Raw genomic sequence first — 23,807 nt, 5'->3', positions numbered from 1 at the left:
CAAATCCATTGAAAGTCCCAAAGTTGACAGAGCGTGGCAGGCTGCTGAACAATGACACGGCTCCATGCAGGGTTCAAGGATGCCATAAGCTAGAGACTGTTCCCCAAGGCTTTTCCTTATATACAGGAAGAAGACCACATCCCTAAGGCAGCTACTCAGCTGCTCCCAGTAGATTCCACCATGGAGTTGATTACCAGTCTCATCATGGGGAATACTATATCCAGCTGCCCAGCTATTCAACCAGGCCCAGCCAAGTTGACACACGAACTTAAGGACCACAGACCCTGTGGGTGTGGTGTGTCTGGGCTCACATGGAGAATGCTGGAGCGTGAGACAAGGAGAGGAGGTTTGGAAGATCACGTGGGCTGGTGACCCCAGGGACATCTTTGTTCTCGAGTCCCAGACACATTTCCAGAAGGGCATCCTGTGAAAGAAGACCCGCCAATCTAACCTGAGAGGACAGCTTGGAGTAGGCGTCAGCTTGGATAGACGGAGACAGGCCCGTGCTGTGCATCCCTGAAAACTTCGAGGCTGCTCATGGAGGGAGGTCTGTGCTTGTGTTGCAGGCAGTATCGGGAAGCGTCCCTCTCACCTGGAAGCCTGGAGACGTGGTATGTGAAGATTAATACTCAGGTCATACACAGGTGACCCAAGGGCTCAAACCTACCTGCAGATATGCTTGATGTTTCTGGAAAAATGGGAATCGGCTGCTAATTTCCAGCTCCTCTCGGAAAAGCGAGGCTCCGCCCCTGTACCCCCCCCACGCACCTGTGGGCGCGCATTCCCACCTGGCATCAGCTGGACCTGCCTCTGCTCTCCAGATTGTCATTGTCCCCACCTATGAAAGTGGGAAAATAAGGCCAGAAATGGAAGAGAACACGCTTCCTTGTGGCAGTGCCCAGGCCTGTTGTGTGTTTAATGTGCAAACACAGTGTGTCTCCATTGCTGAAAGGCGCCAGTCTGCTCTGCTAACGTATAGTGCTTTGTGGCCCCTGTGGGTGTCCTGAGTTTGCAGCCCCTGCTACGTCGCTGTCTTAGTTCTCTAGTGCTGAGGTACCACAGATGGGGGGCTGTGATGAACACACATTTATGTTCTCACAGTTTAGGAGACAAGGAGTCCAAATCCAGGGTGCCAGCCCTGCGGGAAGGCTTTCTCTGGGTCAGCTCTGGAGCACAGTCCTTCTGTCTCTTCGGCTTCTGTTTGTCGTTCCTCGTAGATCTCCTGCGGCGCGGTGTCTCTCTTCCCTCATCTCTGCTTGCTGGCTTCCTGCTCAGTCAGCCTGCTCCTTTGCTGTCTTAAAAGAGATTGACTCTCAAGACACACCCTACTGTAATCCGGCCTCATTTATGTAACAAAGAAAACCCACTTCCAAACGGAAGTTAAACTGCAGGTATAGAGGTTAGGCATTCAGGGGGCACTATTCAATCGTAATGGATGCTATGTGCAGATGCAGTTTATGTTCTGGGAAATCCCTCTGCCCAGCAGTTGATGCTTGCCTTCCCTAGGATGTCTGCACCATGTGTTACAGGCTCCATGACTCAGAGAGGGGTGTCCTGTGACCCGAGGGAACAAAGACAAGACTTGGGACCCCTTTTCCCTTTCCGGCTCCTTTAAAACTCAAGCTTGGGATGCGTGGAGGCCTCCAGGGTGATGTCACATCATGGACCACTGTCCGCAGGGTCCTGCCTCAGCCTTCAGAAGCACTGCTTGGCCACGTCAGAGTCCTGAGAGAAAGGAGCGAGGTGCGTGTTGTGCAGTTCAGGAAGAAGCTGCTTCATTTCAATAAAATCCAGTGATTAGACATGAAGTCCAGCTTCCTGGATGTTAATTCCTCTGCAGCTGGTCCTTGGTCGTTGTCTGGGACCTGTTTTGACTTTGTTGTTGCTGTGACTTGCCATTGACTCAATCCCAACTCGCGGTGCCCTGTATGTGTAGAGTAGAGCTGCTCTACAGCGTTTTCAGGGTGGGACCTTTCAGAAGCACACCACCAGGGCTTTCCTCCAAGGCTCTTCCCGGTGGATTTGAACAGCCAGCCTTTTGGCTAGTAACCGAGCACTTCACCATTTGCTCTCAGTTAAGTTCCAGCTCTGATCTTTCCCACTATGGGGTCTTGGGCACATCACATCACCTCTTTGAACCTTTATTTTCTTTGTAAAATGGAGCTAATGGTTCTGAATGTCTGTTGCTACTTCAAAGCAAAGATGTCCCTTTGAAGACTAAGGTACCTCTGACCCAAGCCAGGTATTTTCAGTCAACTCAAATGCATGTGAAAGCTGGACAGTGAATAAAGAAGACTGAAGGAGAATTGATGCCTTTGAATTATGGTGTTGCAAAGAATATTGAAGGTACCATGGACTGCCAGCAGAACCAATCCGTCTTGGAGGATGTGCAGTCAGAAAGCTTCTTAGAAATGAGAATGGCCAGACTTCATCTCTCGTACTTGGGGCGTGTTATCAGAAGGGACCAGTCCCTGAAGAAGGACGTCATGCTTGGTAAAGTGGATGGTCAGCGAAAAAGAGGAAGACCTCAGTGAGATGGATGGACACAATGGCTGCAATGATGGGTTCAAACATAACAATTGTGAGGATGGCACGGGACTGGGCAGGGTTTTGTTCGGTTGTGCATAGGTCACTGTGAGTAGGATCCAATTGGACGGAACCTAACAGCAACAACAACATCACACTGCCTCAAAGTACAGGGTAAATCAGCAACCAGTTTATTGTGCGGGTCAGGACAGCACAGATGGGCAGCTCATCTGTGCTCTGCTCTGCCTGGGGTCTGTGCTGGGATGACTGGAATGGCTGGGAGTGCTCCTCTGAGGCCATGTGTCTGAGCTGTGCGGCACCCACTGGGGTGGAAATGCCGCAGTCAGCTCCTTTCCTGCCTTGTCTGGTGCCTGGACTGGGGTGGCTGCTGTAGTTGGGGACTGGTTGGTATAACTCCCTTTCCACGCAGCTTTTTCACCTCTCTAGCTTGGGTTTCTCATAGCATGGCAGTCTGGCCTGAAGTAGAAGCTGCCAAGTCTCTAGTGGCCTGGGTATGGAAATTGACAGTGTCCCTTCTGGTTTATTTGTTGGTCAGATTAGTCACGTCACACTCCCTGATTCTAAAGGAGAGCATATAAACCTCACCCCTTCATGGGGGAACTTAAAAGCATTTGTGGCCACCTTTAATCCTCTCCAAAGAGTTACTGTGAGGAGTAGATGTGAACCTTACATCCCCTAAAAAAAAAAAAAAAAAAAACTCACTGCCATCCAGTCGATTCAACTCATAGCAACCCCTCCTTGGGTTTCCAAGGCAGTATCTCTATGGAAGTAGATTGCCCAGTGTTCCTTTAGGGGAGTGGCTGGTGGTTTTGAACCACCAGCCTTCTGGTTAGCAGGCAAATGCCTTAGGCACTACATCACCGGAGCTCCCTTAACATCCCCTAGAATAGTTCAATTGAAGAAGACTGGTAATACCAAATGTTGGCAAGGATGTGGAGCAACTGAAACTCTTGTACATCGCTGATGGAAATGCAAAAAAGTACAGAAAATAGTTGGGCAGTTTCTTATAAAGTTAAACATACACTTATCTTGTATCCCAGTAATTCTAATCCTAGGTAATTGCCCAGGAGAAATGGAAACATGTCCACACAGAGACGTGCACACAAGCGTTTGTGGCAGCTTTGTTCATAATACTCCAAACTGGAAGCAACCCAAAGTCCATTAACAGTTGATTGTTGTCTGTTCGTACATGGAATAGTTCACAGCACTGAAAAAGAATACACAGCAGATTGGATGAATCTCACAAACGTGATGTTGTATGAAAGCGACAGATACAAGAATACATTTCGGTTGATTCCATCTATATAAAGTTCAAAATAGGCAGAACTAATCCACGGTGAGAGAAGTCAGGACAGTGGTTAGCTTGGGAGGATGGCCGTGACTGGGAAGAGGCGTTGAGGGAGCCTTATGGGGTGATAGATGTCAGATAGCTCGATCTGGGTGTGGTTACACAGACGTAAACACGTGAATGAGTCCATTGAGTTGTTCACTTAAGGTCCGGGCACTTTACTGTGTGTCACTTGCACCCAGTTAAAAGTAAAAACACATGGTCTCTGACTTTACGATTCCATTCTGACGACTCCGTCATAAGTCAGTTCTGACATAAGCTGAGTACTTTTTTAGTTTTCAGTACAAAAGACAGCATTGTTTGGAACAGTAGGTCATCAAAGTGAACATCTGTGAGGGAGTATCTGAGAATGATAGCATCAGCAGATTACGTGCAGCAACATTGTATGTACTGACAATGTTGTTGTTGTTAGGGGCTGGCAAGTCAGTTCCTACTGATGTGGACCCGATGTACAACAGAACAAAGCAGTGCTGGGCCCTGTGCCGTCCTGACAGTTGTCGCTACGTTTGAGCCCATTATTGCTGCCATAGCAATCCCTCTCCATGAGGGTCTTTCTCTGTTTTGCTGACTCTGTTTTACCAAGCATCATGTCTTTCTCCTGGGACTGGTCCCTTCTGATTACTAATGTACAAAACAACCAAATGTGGTTTGTTGTAATTTGAATACGTCGTAAGTTGTGGACTACCTGTAATCACTTAGCATGGTGTCTGCTACAAACGGACTAATCCACAGTAACTGCTAATGTCATTGTCATTGTCAGAGCACTGAAGGCCACAACTGATGATGTCATACACAAGTAACTGCATGTGGGAGACCTGCCAGCTCAGCGCCCTCCAGGGCTCAGGGCAGCCCATCTGGCCCCTCTGAGACCCTGGTGGCCTTGAGCCACCAGCAGACTCTTAACTCTGCTCACATAAATGGAGAAAATTTCCTGTTGGCCTTGGCCCAGCAGTTGCATTTGGCATTGGTGTGAGTTCCTGGGTCAAGTGCATTTGGCTGTCCTTCGCTAGGGCCCTGAATCATCCTGGACAGCCGTCTTTGCTCTGTGATGACCTCAGCACCTGCTGCCCAGACTTCTGGGCTCTGGAGACCAGCTCTGGGGAGGTGGGAGAACAAACTGGGGGAGGTTCTGCCAGACCCCAGGGTGATGAACGTGGCTGGGGATTGTTCTGGCAGAGGATCAAAGAGCAGTGGTTCTTCACTGGCACCCTTGCTTCTCTGGGTAGAGTGTCCTGCAAGGCCTGCAAACTCTGATGCTTCCAGGGACCAAATGGGTGATGTGATGCTGTGTGTGGGTTAGGTATGAGAACAGGAATGTGTTCCTTTCTTTTTGATCTCCTTATAAGAACAACCGAGTACATGTACTCCATGTTGGGAAGACTCTAGGGAGTAGTGGGGACTGTGGTTACCCAAAGGGGGCAGCTGTAACCGAGTTTCTGCTGATAGTTGCCATGGGAGCATGGGCTCAGTGTGACCAGGCCTTCTGACTTTTCACAAGAAGATGGAAATTGGGGTTTGTAGGAGGAGTATCCTGAAGTTGAGATCTTGGCACTTAATCTGGTTGCATGTTCGATTTTGTTGTTGTTTTTAAGACACGATGCAGGAATAGTGTGCAACATTAAAAAATAATGAAGAAGCAGCAAATCACCTCACAACGTGGATGAACTTGAGGATGTTATGCTAATGAAATAAGTCAATCATAAACCAAACCAAACTCGCTGCCGTTGAGTCGGATCTGACTCATAGCGACGCCTCCTTGGGTTTCCGAGGCATTATTACTACAGAAGTAGATCGCCCAACCTTCCTTTTGAGGAGTGGCTGGTGGGTTCAAACATCATAGAAGGACTAATACTGTATGAGTCCATTATTTTAAAAAGTCAAGGAAAGGTTTACACAGGGAAGGAAATTACCTTTGTTGGTTACCGGGCTTGGGAGGGGATGGGGAAGGGAGAGAAAATAGATGGATAATTAAGAGACAGGTTTGATATGGGTGAAGGGAAAAACAGTATAACAAAAGCATGTGACTATCACAGTATCACTGGAAAAAAAAAAAAAAAAAAGACATGATGCAGGCTGGCACTGCATAGACCCAGAAGAACATGTCTGCAGACCTGGCTCTCAGGACACCCTGGAGTGGAGAGGAGAAGTACGCCTTGTCACTTTCTAACTTTGTGACGGTGGGCCAGCTTGTTCAGCTTCTCTGAGCCTCAGTTTTATCAGCTGTAAAATAAGACGGAAGGTGAACCAGCTACTGCTTCCAGGCAAGAGCTCACAAGTGTGGTGGGCTGGTGTCATGCCCCTTTTGATGGGACCTGTTTGGCAACCTAAGGTTTCCTTTCACAGTTCCCAGCCCCCCAAGGTGGAACCAGGGAAAACCTTCAGTGGGTCTTTCAGCCCTCCAAGGGTCACCCCCACTCCCCTACCCTACCCTCTAAGTAACTTCAGTGTGCCTTCTGAGCAGGGGTAGCCAACGAAAAACCAAACTCACTGCCATCGAATCAGATCCGACTCATAGCAACCCCTCCTTGGGTTTCTGAGGCAGTATCACTAGGAAGTAGATTGCCCAGTCTTCCTTCCGAGGAGTGACTGGTACGTTTGAACCGCCAGTCTTCTGGTTAGCAGTCATATGCCTTAGGCACTACGCCACCAGAGCAGAGATAGATGGTGCTCTAAAAAAAAAAAATTAAACAAACCAAAAAAAATTCAGTTGTCATCGAGTTGCTCCCAACTCATGGAAATCTCATGTATATCAGAGAAGAGGCGTGCTCCGTAGGATTTTTTGTTTCTCCTTTAAATTTAAAAAATGTTGTTGTTGAGAATATACACAGCAAAACATAACCAACTCAACAGTTTGTACGATTCAGTGACACGAATTACATTCTTCCAGTTCTGCCATCATTCTCACCCTGCTTTTCTGACTCCTTCCTCTGCCATTGACATAAATTCATTGCCCCCTAAGGTTCTTATCTAATCTTTCAAGTTACTGACTGTTGTCATGTGATCCCAAAGAGATAGTTCTTAAAAGAGCGTAATGCTCAAGGCAGACCTTTTCTCACTAGTTTTGCTAAACTTTGGTTTGGTTTGGAGAAGACTGTGCACTGCCAGTAAGCCAGATCTGACTCGTAGTGACCCCTCCTTAGGTTTCCAAGCCAGTATCACTATGGAAGTAGGTTGTCATAGGGGATGTTTTTGGTTTAAACTGTAAAGATTATCTCAAGGCAATAGTTTCAGGGGTTCATCCACCCTCCATGGCTCCAGAAAGTGGAGAGTCCATTAGAATGTGAGATTCTTTTCTGCATTTCCCCCGCTTTTGATCAGGATTCTTCTTTGGAATCTTTGATCAAAATATTCAGTAATGGTAGCTGGGCATCATCCAGTTTTGGTGTCATGGCAGAGGAGGCAGTTGTTCATGGATGCACATTCCATATCCTTCTCCTATTCCTGACTCTCCTTTCTTCCTCTGTTGACCAGTTTTTGGGCCTTGGATGGCTGTTTGCAAGCTTTTAAGACCCCAGGTGCTATGCAGTAAACTAGGAGGTTAAACATGCTATTAGGCCAATTAACTGGGATGTTCCATGAGACCATGACCCTCAACCTCCAAACTAAGGAACCAAATCCCATGAGGAGTTTGGTAGTGCACAGGCAGCCTCAGCAGCACTCTCTTTGTTGTTGTTGTAAATATAGCTGTCATTCACCTTTTGCCAGTTTAACTTTTTACAGCTGTAAAACTCATTGACGGCAATTATTATAATCGGTGTGCGACTCTACCTTAATCAATGTGATTTTTCTATCACCATTAGCCCCCCTTTTTCCCTTCCCTTTTGCCCCTCGTAACCACTCATAAACTTTGATCTCTGTATATTTGCTTTTTCTTGTCTTTTTATATAAGTGAAGTCACACAATATTTGTCCTTTGGTGATTGGCTTATTTCACTCAGCATAATGTCTTCAGACTCCATCCATACTGTGGCATGTATCAAGACTTCACTTTTCCTGCTGGCTGGGTAGGATTCCATTGTGTATATGGACCACATTTTTTTTTTATCCATTCATCTGTTGAGTGTTTAGGTTGTTTCCACCTTTTGTGTTTTGTGAATAGTGCTGCAGTAAATATTGGTATTTAAGTCACATTTTGAGCCTCTGCTTTCAAGTCTTTTGGGTATATACTTAGAAGTAGAATTGCTGAGTCATATGGTAGTTCTATTTTTAGTTTGTTGAGGAACTGCCACATTGTTTTCCACAACGGTTGTACCATTTTGCAAGCAAAGGATACGTTCCAGTTTCCCCATATCTTTACCAAAACTTGTCTTCTTCTTATTAATTCTATCTTAGCATCCTAGAGGGAATGAAATGGTATCTCGCTGTGATTTTGATTGGCATCTCTCTGATGCCTGATGATACTAAGCTGAGCATCTTTTGTGTGTTTGGTGACCATCTAAATGTCTCTTTGTGAAATGTCTATTCAAGTCTTTTGCCCATTTTATGATTATATGTCTCTTTGTTGTTAAGTTGTAGAAGTTTTATATGTATTTTGGCTGGTAGGTTCTTGTTGGGTATATGGTTTCTGAAGATATTCTGCCATTGGGTATTTCTTTTTACTTTTTTGGCTAAGTCTTTTGCTCAACAAAAGTTTTTATTTTTATGAGGTCCTATTTATTTTGTCTTTTGCTGTTGGTGCTTTTGTTATATCAGATAATCCATTACAAGCTAGGCCTGACAGTATTGCTCCTGCTTGTTCTTCTGAGAATTTAATGATTTTAGTTTGCACCTTTAGGTCCTTAGCTCATTTTGAGTTTGTTTTTGTGTATGGTGAAAGGCATGGATCCTGTTTCATTTTTCTGCATTGAAAATCAGTTTTCCCAGCACTGTTTATTGATGAGACTCTTCTTTCCCCATTGAGTGGATTCAGCACCCGTGTCAAAAATGAGTTGACCATAGATGTGTGAATTCATTTCTGGATTCACTGTCAACGTGTCTGTTGTCATACCAATACCAGGCTGTTTTGATTACTATCACTATATAATACGTTTTAAGATCAGGAAGTGCAAGTCCTCCTACTTTGTTCTTCTCTTTCAACATTGTTTTAGCTATTTGGGGCCTCTTTCCCTTCCATATAAAGTTGAGGATTGTTTTTCCTATTTCTGTAAAGAAGGCTCTTAGAATTTTTATTGGGATTGTGTTAGATCTATAGATTGATTTGGGGTAGTATTGACAGCTTAACAATATTAAATCTTATAATCCATGAACATGTAACATCTTCCCATTTATTTAAATCTTCTTTATCTCTTTTACAAGTGTTTTATAGTTTTCATTATACAAACCCTTGAGATCTCTGGTTAGATTTATTCCTAGGCAGTTATTCTCTTAGATGCTGTTGGAAATGGAATAATTTCCCTAATTTTCTTTCAGCTTTCTTATTGTTGGTGTATAGAAATCCAACTGACTTTTGTTTGTTGACTTTGTACCCTGAAACTTTGCTAAATTTCTCTATTAGCTCTAGAAGTTTTCTTGTGGATTCTGTGGGGGTTCTCTCTCTGTAGGGTTGTATCATGCACAAATAGAGATAATTTTACTTCTTCTTTTTTGATCTTAGGTAGCTTTTGTTTCTTTTTCTCGTCTTACTACTCTGGCTAGAACTTCTAATACAGTGTTGAATAGAAGTGGTGAGAGTGAGCACCCTTGTCTTGTTGCTAATTTTAAGCGGTAAGCTCTTAATCTTTCTCCATTAAGTATAACGTTGGCTTTTCATATATACCCTGAATCATCTTTAGGCATTTCCTTCTATTCCAATATTCTTTAGGATTTTCATCAAGAAGGATTGTTAGATCTCATCTAGTGCTTTTTCTGCATCCATAGAGATGATGCTCATGCGGTTCTTCTCCTTTGTTTTATTGATGTGGGTATTATATTGATTGATTTTCTACTGTTGAACCATTCCTGCATTCCTGCAATACATCCCACTTGGTAATGGTGTATGATTCTTTTAATATGCTGTTGGATTCTGTTTGCTACTATTTTGTTGATCATTTTTGTGCCTATATTCATAAGAGATATTGGCCTATTGTTTTCTCTTCTTGTGGTATCTTTGTCTGGTTTGGGTATCAGGTTATATTTGCTTCATAGGATAAGTTAGAGAGTTTTCTTCCTTCTCTAGCTTCTGGGAGAATTTAAACAGTATTGATATCAATTCTCCTTTAAATGTTTTGATAGAATTCTCCAGGACATTTTTGTTGGGAAGTTTTTGATCACTGGTTTGATCTCTTCACTTGTTATGGGTCTCTTGAGACTTTCTATTTCCTCTGGAGTCAGTTTGAGTAGGTTTTGTGCTCTTAAGAATTTATCCGTTTCATTTAGGTTATCTAGTTTGTCATAATTTTTCTTTATTTCTATGGGGTCAGTTGTAATGTCCTTTCTTCAGTTTTTGTTTTGGTTATTTGTATCCATATTTGTATCTTTAGAGATTATTTAACAGAAAGAAAAGATTTGCATTTGTTCCATTGTGGTCTGACCTTGCTGCAGAGTTAATTATCTGTTTTTTGTTGTATTGAAGAAATTTTCTCCTGAGTTTAGCTTTGTGAGCAGTGGGATTCTTTCTAGAAGTTTGGCCTTGAGGAAGAAAGGGGGAATATTAGGAGTTGGTAATAAATGCAGGTGCCTGCAGGGGCCACACAGGACCTGGAAATGAGCAAAGGGGTGGATGTGAGACAGGGAGGGGCAGGGACTACAGACACTGGCAAGTTCAGGTCCAATCTGGAGTGGCTGCAGCTGCTCAGCCCCAGCCTTTGGTGCCTGGGACCTAGGCCCAGTGTTGCCAAAGCTGCTGACTTTTCAAGAGAAGTTGTAAATCCAGATTTAATCACTTAGAAAAAAATATGTGTGTGTATATATATATATATATATATATATATATATATATATATATAACCGTATTTATGAATTTTATTTTGTAATAGTTCTATATTTACAGAAAAGTTACAGAGGTAGTACAGAGACTCTGTATACCCACGTTCCCTCATTGTTATCATCTGACAGCACCGTGGTACACACCAACACTGGTCCACTATTAGGAACTAAACTGCAGACTGTATTTGGATTTTACCAGCTTTTCCATTCTTCCTCTTTCTCTTCCAGGACCTGGTCCAGGCTGCCACACTGCCTTTAGTTACTGTATCTCCTCAGACTTCTCTGGTCGGTGACAATTTCAGTCTTTCTTTGCTTTTTGTGACTTTGACAGTGTAGAGAAGCACTGGCCAGAGGTTTAGTAGAAGGTCCCTCAATGTGGATGTGTCTGATGCTTTTCTTATGGCTAGACAGACCTTGGTGTAGTGCCTAAGGCACTTGACTGCTAACCAGAAGGCTGGTGGTTCAAACCCACCAGCTACTCCTTGGAAGGAAGGTTGGACAATCTACTTCCATAGTGATACCACCTCAGAAACCCAAGGAGGGGTCGCTATGAGTCAGGTCTGACTGAACGGCAGCGTGTTTGGTTTTGGTTTGGTTTTAGGCAGACCTGGCAATCTGCTCCCATAAAGATTAACACTGGAGAAACCCGACAGAGTTCTGTTCTGTTCTGTAGAGTCACTAGGAATCAGAGTTGACTCAATGGCACACAATCACAGACCAGGATTATGGGGAAAGAATACCATGGAGGGGGGTGCCCTCCTCATCATATCATGTTAGGAGGTCCATAACATCCCCGACATCGCTGGGATGTGAACTGTGATTGTTGCTTGGAGCAGTGTCTGCAAGTTTCTCGGCTGTGATGTTGCTGCGTCCCCTTCCCACACTCAGTTCAGTCATTTGTTTGTATCACTGTGGGCTTGTACGTGTTTATTTTATATTTGGGCCATGATCTAATACTGTGTTACTGATTTTGTGGTTTCTGTTGTTCCACCTCTGGCCACTGGAAGCTCTTGTGGGTTGGCTCTTGTGTTGATGTGCCCCCGTCACTGTGTACCTTGAGTCTCCCTTCCTATCCGGTACTCCAGAATCCTCTGGATCGTTTCTGTCTTCCCTGCTCCAGCCTTAGAGCTAGTCATTTTTCCTTAGGAGCCCCGTTTGAATGTTAAAGTTGGAAATTAATTCAAAATAAAAATCCAAACCACTTTTGGGACCAAAAGCATCACATCTGTGGGCCACCTTCAGACCTAGAAGATCGTGTTCAGTCCTCACTGTACTCTTGTGAAGGAGCCCTGGTGGCACAGTGGTAAATGCTCAGCTGCTAACTGAAAGGTCAGCAGTTTGAACCCACCAGTGGCTCTGCAGGAGAAGAATGTCTGCTTCCATAAAGATGACAGCCTTCGAAACTCTGGGGGGCAGTTCTGCTCTGTTCTGTAGGGTCACTCTGAGTCAGAACCGACTTGACGGGAGTGGGTTTGGTTGAATGGAATGGATGCAATCTTGTGAGAAGAAGCACTAGTGTGACCTCCAGTTTGCAGATTAGGAAACCAAGGTTCAGGGAGGCTAAGGGACATACCTAGGGTCATGGCGAAGAAGGGTGGGAGAGAGCAGCCTGATGCCAGATGCCACCCTCTCAGGGCTGATACTTGTCCCATGGCCCAGGACAAGGAAGGAGCAGGGCCTGTGGGCACGGGGCTTGGCTTCTGGTGCCTGACGAGGTGACAGTGCAGTACCGTAAACAGAGCAGGGAGTGAGGTGGGGAGGGTGGGGGGAGATATGGAGGACTTTGGTTTTAGACACACAGGGTGGTGGGGTGAGGGCCTCAGACAGCTTAGTGGCAGGACTACTGAGAAACCCAGGACAAGGGGAAAATGTCTTTCCGAACGGTGGGAAGAGCACAATCCCATGAGAACCAGAGAAGTCTCATCTACTTTGACCAGATAGCCAGTTTTGAACTTGGTTTTTAATTGTGAATTGGGTGAAACTTACAAAACAAATTTGTTTTCCATTCAGTAGTTCATACACATTTTGTTTCATGACATTGATTGCAATCCCCACAATGTAACAACTTTATTCCCACTTTCTCCCAATGGTTACTTTTTCCCTGGTGTCCTTCTTTCCTATGCATTCCTGCCCTCTGAGCTATCTCCCTGTGCAAACACAGCCCTTCTGATCTCCCATAGCTGACAGTTCTAAGGAGTACACCTCATTGTTCACCTCATAGGCCTGTCTGTTGTTTGGTGAAAGGTTAAGCCACAGGAGTGAGTTCAACTCCAGGCCTGAAGGGTGACTAGAAGCCATAGTTTCGGAGATTTCACTGGTCTCTATTAAACCTGTAAGGCTGGTCTTTTATTTATTTATTTATTTATATTGTGGTTTGGGTGAAAATTTACAAAGCAAATTCACTTTGCATGCAGCAGTTCACATACACTTTGTCTCATGACATTGACCACAATTTACCACAATGAAACAGCTCCCCTCCCACTTCCTCCTGATAGTTAACTCTTCCTGTGTCCATCCCTCCATGTACTCCTGTCCCCCGAGCTGTCTCCCTGTGTATAAGCAAGGGCTGGTCTTTTTTATGATCACAATTTCCTCCCACTCTATCCAGTATCTCTAATTTTGATTTTGATCTTTTTCCAAGTGGTTGGCAGTGGTAGCTGGGTACCATCTAGTTTTTCTGGTCTCAAGATAATGTAGTCTGAAGTTTCTATGGTCCACTAGTCCCTTGGAGTAATTGTTTCCATGCATCTTCAGTTTTCTTCACTCTTCTTTGCTCTGGACAAGGGGAGACCAGTTGTTGCGTCTTAGGTGGCCGCTCACAAGGATTTTAGACCCCAGTCCCTACTCACCAAAATAGCATGTGGAACAATGATTTTGCACAGTACGTTATACCAGCTGAGCTTGATACTCCCCGTGACCAGGTTCCCACCCAGTGACTTAACTCCCTCAAGGTGTTTGGCTTTGGCTAAGAAGTTACCATACCTTTGCCCCCTTTGGATCTATGGACATTCTTACAGCACAAATATGTATGTGGAAATATTGTTTGCTGAACCTGTATATGGTCATGGGTATATTGCCTTTCACTTACCCAGGCTATATAGCAGGTGCAGTTTTCAAACACATTTCAAAAGTTAAAATCTTATACTGAGTTGTCACCCTGTGATAGCTGTCTATTGCTGTGGAACAAATTATCCCAAAACTTGGTAGCTTAAAACAATGACGTTTATCATCTGACAGTTTTTGCAGGTCAGGAATCCATGTGTGGCCTGGCTAAGCCCTCTGCTCAGGGTTCCTCACAGGCTGCAATCAAGGTCTTGGCCAGGGCTGCATTCATATCATGGTTCAGCTGGGGCAGGGTCCAAGCTTACTCTGTGGCCCTTAGTTTCTCACGGGTTTTCCGACTGAGGGCCTCGGTGCTGTTGGCTGTATAGCGCCCCCAGCCCCTTGCCACTTGGGTCTCTCCAATGTGGAAACTTGCTTTATCAAAGCAAGCAATGGAGAGGACAGGGGAGAGAGAGCCTGGGGTGGCAGGGAGAGCTAGCAAGACGAAGTGACAGTCTTTTCTAATCTGGTCTTAGAAGTGACCTGGCATCACTTGCTAAATTCTCTTCATCAGGTGTGAGTTGGAATCAACTCAATGACTATGGGTGTTTTTAGAACTGAGTCAGTGTGTCCAGCCCACCATCTAGGGGAGAGGCTTACACAAGGGTGTGACTATCAGGAGGAGGGGCTCACTGAGGGCAGAAGTTACCTCCCACACACCCCATGCCAGACTCTGTGGTACACATTTTATCAGCATCCCAAGGAAGCAAGGACTGTCATAACTACATCACTGTCTAGATAAGTGAAAGAGAGCTCAGAGAGGTGCAGTGACTTGCCCAAGATCACACAGCTTACGGTGGGTAGAGCTCAATTCAAATTCCAGAGCTGAAGCTCTCAGAGTGCCCACTGGTGTTTCCCGAGCTATGGTTCCCTACTCCCCACTCCAGCATTGCATTGGAGCCTTGACTAAAAGCACAGATCCCCAGGCAGCCCTAGACAAACCGGACCAGACTTGGAGGGCCCTTGGAATCAGCATTTGATGGTTTCTCCTGGGATTCGGATGTTCCTCTGAACTTTTTTTCCCTTGGTTAATGAGTCCCCGGGGCTAGTTGCATTAGTCGTCTGCTGTCTGCTGCTTTGGGCTCTCCCCTCTCCCCACCATCTCCCTTCTTTGAAGGAAGCTCACTGAAGCCCACGGCTCACGGTATGTTACCGTACACCAGGGACTGGGCTGGCTTTGCTCACCAGTCTAGTTTTTCCAGAAATTGAGCAAGTGGGATGGGCAGTCACCTAGGGGGTGAGTGGGGCCTTTGCTTCCAGAGAGCCGTAGTCTCAGTCTGAAGAGGTCACAGGGCCCAGGGAATTCTCCCCTGATCGCTACAGGTTAACAGTCTGCCGAGGATGCACACACCTGGAGATTTTGAAGCAGTAGGTCCAGGGAAGAGCCCTGGCTTCTGCGTTTCTAACAGGAGTGTTTAACAGTCATCGTCTTTTTTTTTTTTTTTAAGTCATAAAATTTTTAAATGATTTTTCCCTTCACCCCAGTTAATATGTATCTGCTCTCTAGTTGGTGGTGTCCCCTCCCTGCCACACCCGCCCCTGGTAACCATTAAAGACTATTTCTTTTGTTGTGAAACCCTTTTCTTGACTTCCTACAATAGTGGTCTGATATAATATTTGTCCTTTTGTGACTGACTAACTCAGCATAATGGCCTCTAAGTTCATCCGTGTTCTGAGATGTTTCACAGATTCATTGTTGGTCTTTCACATTGCATAGTATCGCATTGTGTGTATGTTCGTGTGTGTTGATCCATGCCTCCACTGAGGGGCATTTAGAGTGTTTCCATCTTTTTGCTGTTGTGAACAGTGCTGCGATGCACGTGGGTGTGTTTGCTAATGTGAATAGCACTGCAGTGCACATGGATGTGCACATGTCTGTTTGTGTCACAGCTCCTACCTCTCTAGGATATACCTCTCCTAGGGGAGTACTGTGCACATTTTGAGAGTAGTCTGTATATGCCTGTCTCCACACAGTAGCATGAGCATGAAAATGGAAGCATGCACATTGAAGAGTTAGGCTGATCCTTAAAGGAAAAGAGAGGCTCAAGGGACCAAAGTTCACAGTTGGTTTGGGGGACTTTCCAAGCAGAAGTTGAAAATTAAATGAGATGATGCCCTGAGAAGATTCAACAAGTGCCCACGTCACAAGCTCCTGAATGCTTGAGAGTTGAAGTTCATTGCCATTATTAACGAAGATTAACAACTAATTAACGTTATTAATTCCAGTGCCAAGAAAATGTGACTTACCTCGACTCAGGTTCAGAGAATGGATTTTGACTTCGCGTTTGCTCCAGCCCGGTGGTTTAGAACATGAAGATGCTTAGTTTGGGCCTGAGGTTGCTGGGCGTTTTTTGGGGGACGGGGTAGTTAATTTGCAGTTAAGGAAGTGGTAGTTGGGTTGGTCTGGGTCCTGAGAGGTATGAGGTTGGTCCCCGTCTGGGCCCTTGGGTTGTTTTGGGCTCGTCCTTGGCCATCAACAGATCTGTGGAGACCCTGGCCGATTCCAGAGGCAGGTGATATGCTGTGATGGGCTGAGGGCCTGATGAGCTGTTTGTTCCTTGCAGATCAGGAGTGACACTTCGCAGATCTTGGAGGAAAACATCCCACTCCTTAAGGCCAAAGTGACGGAAATGAGTGGCATCTATGCCAAAGTGGACCGGCTAGAGGTGCGTCAGGCTGTGGATGTTCCTTGAGAGACCCAAGGACTTGTCCTGGCCCTTTCCCCTCTCTCCCAAGATGCTGGTGCTGACCTTGAGCTTGTTGGGCGTCAGACCCGATGGCGGGGCTTGGTAGTGACAGGTCTACACTCACATGGACTTTAAAGACGTGACTTTGTTTCCAATGTTTAAAAATGGAGAGACTTTATATAAAAATCCAGATTTTAAGCTTCTTTTGAAAAATTCAGATCTGAATACGCAGGGCCCACATTTCTTTCATTTCTTTATTCTGTTTATTTTTAAGGTATAAATACATAAGGGGCACACATCTTAGGTGTGTAGCTCAGTGGACGTATAAACACGTAGCTCAAATCCCCTCGCTGCTCCGCAAAAGAGAAGACTTGGCCATTCGTTTCTGTGAAGAGGACAGCCTAGGACGCCTGTGAGCTGTTCTGCTCTGTCACACTGGGTCACTATGAGTCGTAATCAATGGCACACAGTAACACAACCTGTGGGAAAGACCCAAATCAGGAAATAGGACATTTTCAGCCCCTGGGCTGTGTTCTTGCAGCATTCTTAAAAGAATATGTAGAAATGAGTGGCCGCTGCCCTCAGACGGGCATGTATTCTCTAGCTCACTGCGGGGCTACTGCCCTCAGGCGGGCGTGTCTCTAGCTCACTGCGGGGGCGTGTCTGTAGCTCACCGGGGGCGTGTCTGTAGCTCACCGTGGGGGCCACTGTGCATAGAAGGGCATGTCTCTAGCTCACTGCAGTCCCCACCCTGCCTCACTTGTCTCACCATCTCATCACCTGCCTGGGTGCTGGGCTGAGAAGTAGGATCGAGCGTGGCTTACCCAGTAAGCACGGTAAGCACAGGCTTACTTGTGCTTACTTACTAATCTGTATTGAACAGTTTCACACGGGTTTGACCACATCCATTTGAAATTGTTAACTCAGATTAGTAAGCACAAGTACACCCACACTTCCCTTGCTCATTGGGGAATCCGACACTGTGTAGAATCTCTCATTTTCTCCGTGTCACACTGCAAAGGCAGTACCCTCATGTCCCCATCTCCCTGAGGAGCTCTTGATCTGCATGGACCTCTGAGAGCCAGGCCACTTCCGTGGTCACACAGTTGATCATGTGAAGCAAGGACACCAACTCACGTTGACCAAAGCTCACCACACTCTTATCCAACCTGGGTCCCTCTGCTTGGCACCCTGGCTCCTTCCACAAGGACGGGGATGCTGGGTGGGGCTTGTGGTTCAGTGGCAGTCACCTGGGCAGAGGAGGTGTGGTTGGGGGTGGTGGGGCTCTGAGCTGCTGGTGGGGGGAGTGTGGCATTCAGTATCAGAGTTAGCAGAAAATTAGCATTCCTGTCAGTGGGGAATGAGGCCGGGATGTAATTAAAACCCTGCCCTTGGAAGAGCTGATTCATTTGAATTTTATTCCACAAGTTGGAAGGAGGAGCAAAAATGGGAAGATTTGTGGCCTTGGTTCCTGTCTCCTTGGGTTGGGCTAGCTCTCGAGACCAGTTCTTCTCTGAGGAGTCGGTCTGCTGACATTTATCACAGGCCTACTGTGTGCCACGGTGAGCGTCAGTGTGAGAAAGATGGTGTCTATGGCCAGATGCAGCCAGGAGAGACACTGAACAGATCACTAATATGTGTTTCCTGTGGCTGCTGTAACACATCATACAATGAAAGGCTTGAAACAATAATTATTACCTTACAGTTCTGGGGGTCAGAAGTCCAAAATTGGGCTCACGGGGCTAGAATCAAAGTGTTGGCCTGGCTGCTTCCTTCTGGAATCTCTAGGGGAGAATCCGGTCTCTGCTTTTGCCAGGTGTAGAGGCCTCCGGAGGACGTCGGTGGCTCAGGGGTCGAATCCTCGCCTCCCCTGCAGGAGACCTGGGTCCAAGTTCCCAGCCAACACACCTCGTGCACACCACCGCCCATCTGTCAGTGGCGGCTTGCAGGCCTCTGACGCTGACCAAGTTCCAACAGAGCTTGCAGACTAGGAAGAAAGGTCTGGTGACCTCCTTCTGAAAATGAGCCCACTCAGACCTTGTGAATTGCAACCGTCTGATCTGCAGAGGACCCAGGGGCTGGTGCAGGTGGGGCAGCGTTGCGTTCTGCTGTGCGTGGCATTGCCGCGAGTGGGGCTGACTTGACGGCAACTTACAGCAACGGTAGAGGCCTCTGGTATTCCCGGACTCGAGGGCCCTTCCTCCCCCTCCAAAGCCAGCAGCACAGCGTGTCCTCTCTGCTTCCTCTGTTCCTGTCCTTACGTCTGTCTAACCCTGACCCTCCGGCCTCTCTCTCCTCAGAACCTTTGTGACAGCATGGGGCCCACCTGCTCATCCAGGAGCACCTCCCCATCTCGAGGGTATTGATCTTAGTCACAGCCACAGAGTCCCTTTTGCTGTGGAAAGTGACATCGTCACAGGTTCTGGGGGTTACAGTGTGGGCATCTTTGGGGAGCTGTGGTTCTACCTGCCATGATTGCTGAGACTGAGGTAGAGTTAGGTGAGTGCTGTTGAGGGAACGCGGTGACTAAGGCCTGCACTCCACAGGACCCCCGGAAGGGGAGCGGAGAACAGAGGGCACCGGGAGAGGCCCGGAGTTGGAAGGAGCTTGGGACACTGGGAAGACCCTCGGGTGGCCAGATTTGGGGGGCGGGCTAGAGAAATTGGGCAGCCAGAGCCAGGTTGTCCAGGTCCTGCCGTCCAGGGTAAGATTTTGGTCTTTGTCCTGAGGCCATGGAAGAGGTAGTGTAGTCTAGTGGTTAGTGCACAGGTGTCTCAGCCTTGGTGCTAGTGAGTTTTGGTCCAGATGATGCTCTGATGTGGGGGGTGGACCTGTGCACTGTAGGAATGGCTGTTGTCATCGCTGCCCACAAGCTGAGGGACACAGAATCAGCCTAGTTGGCGAGGGCTCGGGGGGGCCAAGGAGGGGTGTCCAAGGAGTGTGGGATCACCCTGCTTTGGGATCCGTGTAACCCACCGTGCAGGGGCACAGAAACCACAGGGTCTCAAAAGCCAGACTGGACCCTTTACCAGCTTTAATAATAAAAGCTAGCATTTAAGGAACACCTACTAGGTGCCAGCAACTCAGGTACTTTACATGTAATGACACAACTTCACCCTCACAGTAACCCCAGGAGGAAGGTCCTCAGGTTACTAGGCCCATTTTACAAGAAAAGCAATGAGCCCCAGGGAGCTGCAGTGATTTGCCCAGGATCTCGCAGGTAGGAAGTAGAGGAGCTGGCATGGCCAGGGCAGCACCCTTGACCACTCCTTGATGCTCCCGTCTGGGGCCTTGGGCCTAACATGTTCACAGCAGTGACTGACAGATTGGAAGACAGTGGGGCTTTCTCGGCTCTCTCCCCTCCCTCCCTGCCTCCTTCTTACCCTTCCTCCTTTCCTCTCTGCAGCCTTCCTCCCTTCCGAGTGATCATAACAGTAATGCGTTTTATTGAAGAGAGAACAACAATAGTACAAATCACTCATAATCCCAGCCCCAGGGGAGTTAAGCTCTTCTGGGGCCTCCGTTTCTGTTCCTTGCCTCTGTCCTGCCACCCTGGCCCCAGGCCCGGAGGGGTGTGTGTCACTTTAATGCCCAGGTCCCGGCCTCTCCCTGGCTGTGGCTTGGCCAGGCCACCCTCGCTGGCACTTGGAGGCCTTTCAGACCTCGCGAGGCGTGCATTCCTCAGCGTTGCCTCACACTCCCACCAGAGTGGCCTTAAACGCAGGAGTGCAAGAGCATAAAATTGGAATCGGCTGGAGGAAGGGAGGACAGGACTTCTCTCCTCTGTGTTTTACGACCAGATGTGCTAGCTGAGCTGAGCGCAGCCTCCAAGCCCTTGTGGGGAGGCTTCCCACCGTGGCCCTGGCGCCCCCTCCCCCATCTGACGTGGTCTCGTCGGCCTTTCGGCTCTGCCGCTGCTGGACCCCAGGGCAGCAGCAGCAACAGCAGGAGAACATGGGTAGCAGATGCCGCCATCTTGGTTTGTCCAGTGTCTTTTTGCTAAGGATGCACCCTTGCTTTCATTCATTCAAACGTTCATTTATTCACGCACTGCCATCCAGCTAAGCCTCTACTAGCGGACCAGGCCTGATCTTGGCCTTGGGACGCAGCAGTGAGCTATGCTGACTCAGCATCCATTCTCTCAGTGCTTAGCCTCTAGTGGGAGATGGACCGGGGATACCCGTATTTTTACAGAAATAGTGCCCACCTTCTGCATTTGTGCCTTCCCTCTGCGAGGCATTTTCGTAAGCGCCACTATGCCAGTTTTTTTTTTTTTTTTTTTTCACATGTTGCTGTAAGAAAAAAAGTTTAGTGCAGCACGCTGACAACAGTACCTTGGGGAGTGGGGGGAAGGGCACGGCTGGCAAACAAGCACAGGCAGTGTGTGTTATTTGCCTAATAATATGGTGGTCCATGAGTAAGAAATTCCTGGGATGAAGAGGGCTGTGATGACCAGGAGACTGGGTGATTGGACAGACAATGACTTGGGGGCTGTGTCTGGGAAGATGGTCACCAGAGGCCTTTCTGAGGATGAGGCCGAAAATACACCCAGGGCCTGCTTGAGAAGAGCAGAAAGAAGGGCACTGGTGACATGGAGAGAGCCGGTGCAAAGGCCCTGTGGTGAGTACGAGAAGGAGCCAAAGGAGGCTGGTGTCGCTGGACGTGGAACTGGGAGAGAGAAGGCAGGGCTGAATGGAAATAGCCTTGCAGGCCATGGGAGGGCGTGGGTTCTTCCCAGTAAAGAGGGACTGCCTTGGTAGCACCCAGCACTGACATGTCCTTGTTCCTGGGCCAACACAAGAAAACTTCATTTCACTTGGGACAAAGGAGCCCACGGAGAAGGTGATTTGCCTAAGATGGTACCAGAGTGGCTGGTTTTTGTGGCCTTATCTGTGTATAGGCACACACACACACACACACACATATACGTGTGCTGAGCGTAGACCCATGCGTGCATGGACACATACCAGAGGACACAGATAGGTGGGTTGAAACCCACAGCCTGTGGCTGACTTCCACTGGACCTGTGTAGTGTTTTTTAAAAGGTAGATTTATTGCTAACATCAACAAAAAAAATTAGCAGATTTTTATATGAAATCTGAATATCCTTTTCTTTCTTTAAGAAAAGATTAGCTAACATCAATTGAGTCTTTAATACGTGCTAAGCACTTAGCTTGCTTTGTATTATTATACCTGTTTCACAGACAGGACAGAGAGCCCAGTAGAAATTCAGTAACTTACTGAAAGAGACAAAAGCACTAAGTGGTAGAACCTGGATTCTACTGCAGTCTGACCCCAGAGTCTTCTGAAAAGGACTGGAGCTGAGGGGTCCCCGTGGGCCTGGAGCTCTCCCGTTCACCCAGTCACCCCTTGGCCATTTCCCTTTCCTTGTTTTCTGCCTGGCCCCTGGTGGCTTTTGGGTTGGAGACCCCCTGAAACACATCAAGCAGGAGCCCTAGTGGCACAGTGATTAAGTGCCCAGTTGCTAATGAAAAGGTTGGTTGGTTCAAACCCACCAGCCACTCTACAGGGAAAAACTGTTTCAGTCTGCTTCTGTAAAGATACAGTGTTAGAAACCCTATGGGACAGTTCTGCTCTGTCCTAGAGGGTCGCTGTAAGTTGGAATTGACTCAGTGACAGAGAGTTTAGTTTTGGTTTTGATAGATATCAACTAATATAGTGAGTGTTTTCACAATTTCTTGAAAAAAAAAAAACCTATTTCCCATAAGAAAGGCATTGAAATCTAACATGTACATTTAAGTCCCCTCTCTGCCGCTTTCTGGCTGGGTGACTTTGGCAGGTCACACAACCTTTCTGAGCCTTGGTTTTGCTCCTCTGTGATATAGAGGCTAACATAGGGCCACCATGGAGAGAAGGTAGGAAGGAGGACATAGACGTGGCTTGGCTGAGCCCCTATTGGGAGCCACTCCTCGTCCTGCCAGGGTCTCTCAAAGGACCCCTCCAGCTAGGCAGAGCCTGTGGGTCCTCTGGGAGGGAGGCGCATGGTAGTGATTAAGGGCCCGGTCTGCAGGCGTCTCGTCAGCCAGGGAGTGCTGCCAGGAATGTGCTCCAATCCGAGGCAGATGTGGCATCATGCTCCCCCTCTCCCCACCAGGCCTTCGTCAAGATGGTCGGGCACCACGTCTCCTTCCTGGAAGCCCACGTGCTGCAGGCTGAGCGGGACCACGGGACCTTCCCACAGGTGCTGTGCCGGTGGCTGGGCTCAGCCGGGCTGTCCTTCAGGAACGTGAGTACCCTCGCGTCCCCTCCCAGGTCCCACCGCAGGGAGAGGGGCTCCGGAAGTGGAGTTCAAAGGGCACGTTTCACTTCTGCAGACAGGAAGTGGTGTCTGCCCGCCCCGACTGGCTCGCGCATGGGGGCTGGTGAGGTGGCTGGGATGTCTCTGCCTTCCCCACATCTTACGTCCCTTCTTGCTCAGGATTTCCACACTGTGTCTGTGCACATGCTCATTCAACATTCCTTGGGCACCTGCTGTGTGCAGAGCGCCATGGTGGTGGAGCCGTGGCTGGCCCCTGCCCCCATCCTGTCCTTATGCACCTGAGAACAGTCCTCAGAGCCACGAGCAGGGTTCCAGCCAGCCTCTCCTTCCCGAGGCCCTCAGCCTTGAGCAGACCAGAAGGACCAGCGAAGCTGAAGCTTCAAAGGGCTTCCCTTCCCCACCTCCCTCTGCTTCCCTGGGGCCCTCGCCCCCACCCCACAAGGAGGGAAGGATCCCTGCCTCCCTTTTGCTGATAGAAACACTGAGGCCAAACTTCAGTCGAGACCTTGGACATCTAAGACACAGCCTGCTTTTCTTTTCTGCGTGGTCATCTGTTGAGCCCCTAGTCTACTTCTCTGCGAGGGGCCATTTTGTCCCTGAGGGATATTGGACAATGTCTGGAGATGGTTTTGGTTGTCAGACTTGGGGGGTTGTGGAGGGAGGTTCTAGTGGCATCTAGTGGGTAGTGGCCAGGCCTGCTGCTCAAACCCCACAATGCACAGGACAGCCCCCACCATCAGGAATTAGCTGGTCCCGAAGGGCAGTAGTGATGGGTTTCAGGAACTCAGTGCCGAGCCGTGTCTGATGATGACGATGACGATGTCCGTGTTAGGTCCGAGTGTGACAGGCGCTCTGTGGCATTTCGTTCTGCCAGCAGTCTTTTGAGGAAGTTGCTTTTCTCACCCCTGATGACAGTGAGCCTCAGGGATGTGAAGGGGCTT

At 47.7% G+C, this 23,807-nt stretch overlaps 1 protein-coding gene across 1 annotated transcript in view; it reads left to right on the top strand.

The window, feature by feature from the left end:
* BCAS4 (breast carcinoma amplified sequence 4) overlaps positions 1–23,148 on the top strand; it is a 48,196-nt gene extending 25,048 nt beyond the window's left edge. The window contains exons 3-5 of the mRNA XM_007938427.1: positions 16,464–16,565; positions 22,702–22,833; positions 23,026–23,148. Of these exons, the coding sequence (XP_007936618.1) occupies positions 16,464–16,565; positions 22,702–22,833; positions 23,026–23,148 (357 nt within the window). The remainder of the gene's footprint in view (positions 1–16,463; positions 16,566–22,701; positions 22,834–23,025) is intronic.
* The last annotated feature ends 659 nt before the right edge of the window (positions 23,149–23,807 follow it).

The sequence above is a fragment of the Orycteropus afer genome, unplaced genomic scaffold (genome assembly GCF_000298275.1).
Source record: "Orycteropus afer afer isolate SDZICR_OR568_19922 unplaced genomic scaffold, OryAfe1.0 scaffold00049, whole genome shotgun sequence".
Lineage (NCBI taxonomy): Eukaryota > Metazoa > Chordata > Mammalia > Tubulidentata > Orycteropodidae > Orycteropus > Orycteropus afer.
This window is presented reverse-complemented; position numbering and strand designations above follow the sequence as displayed.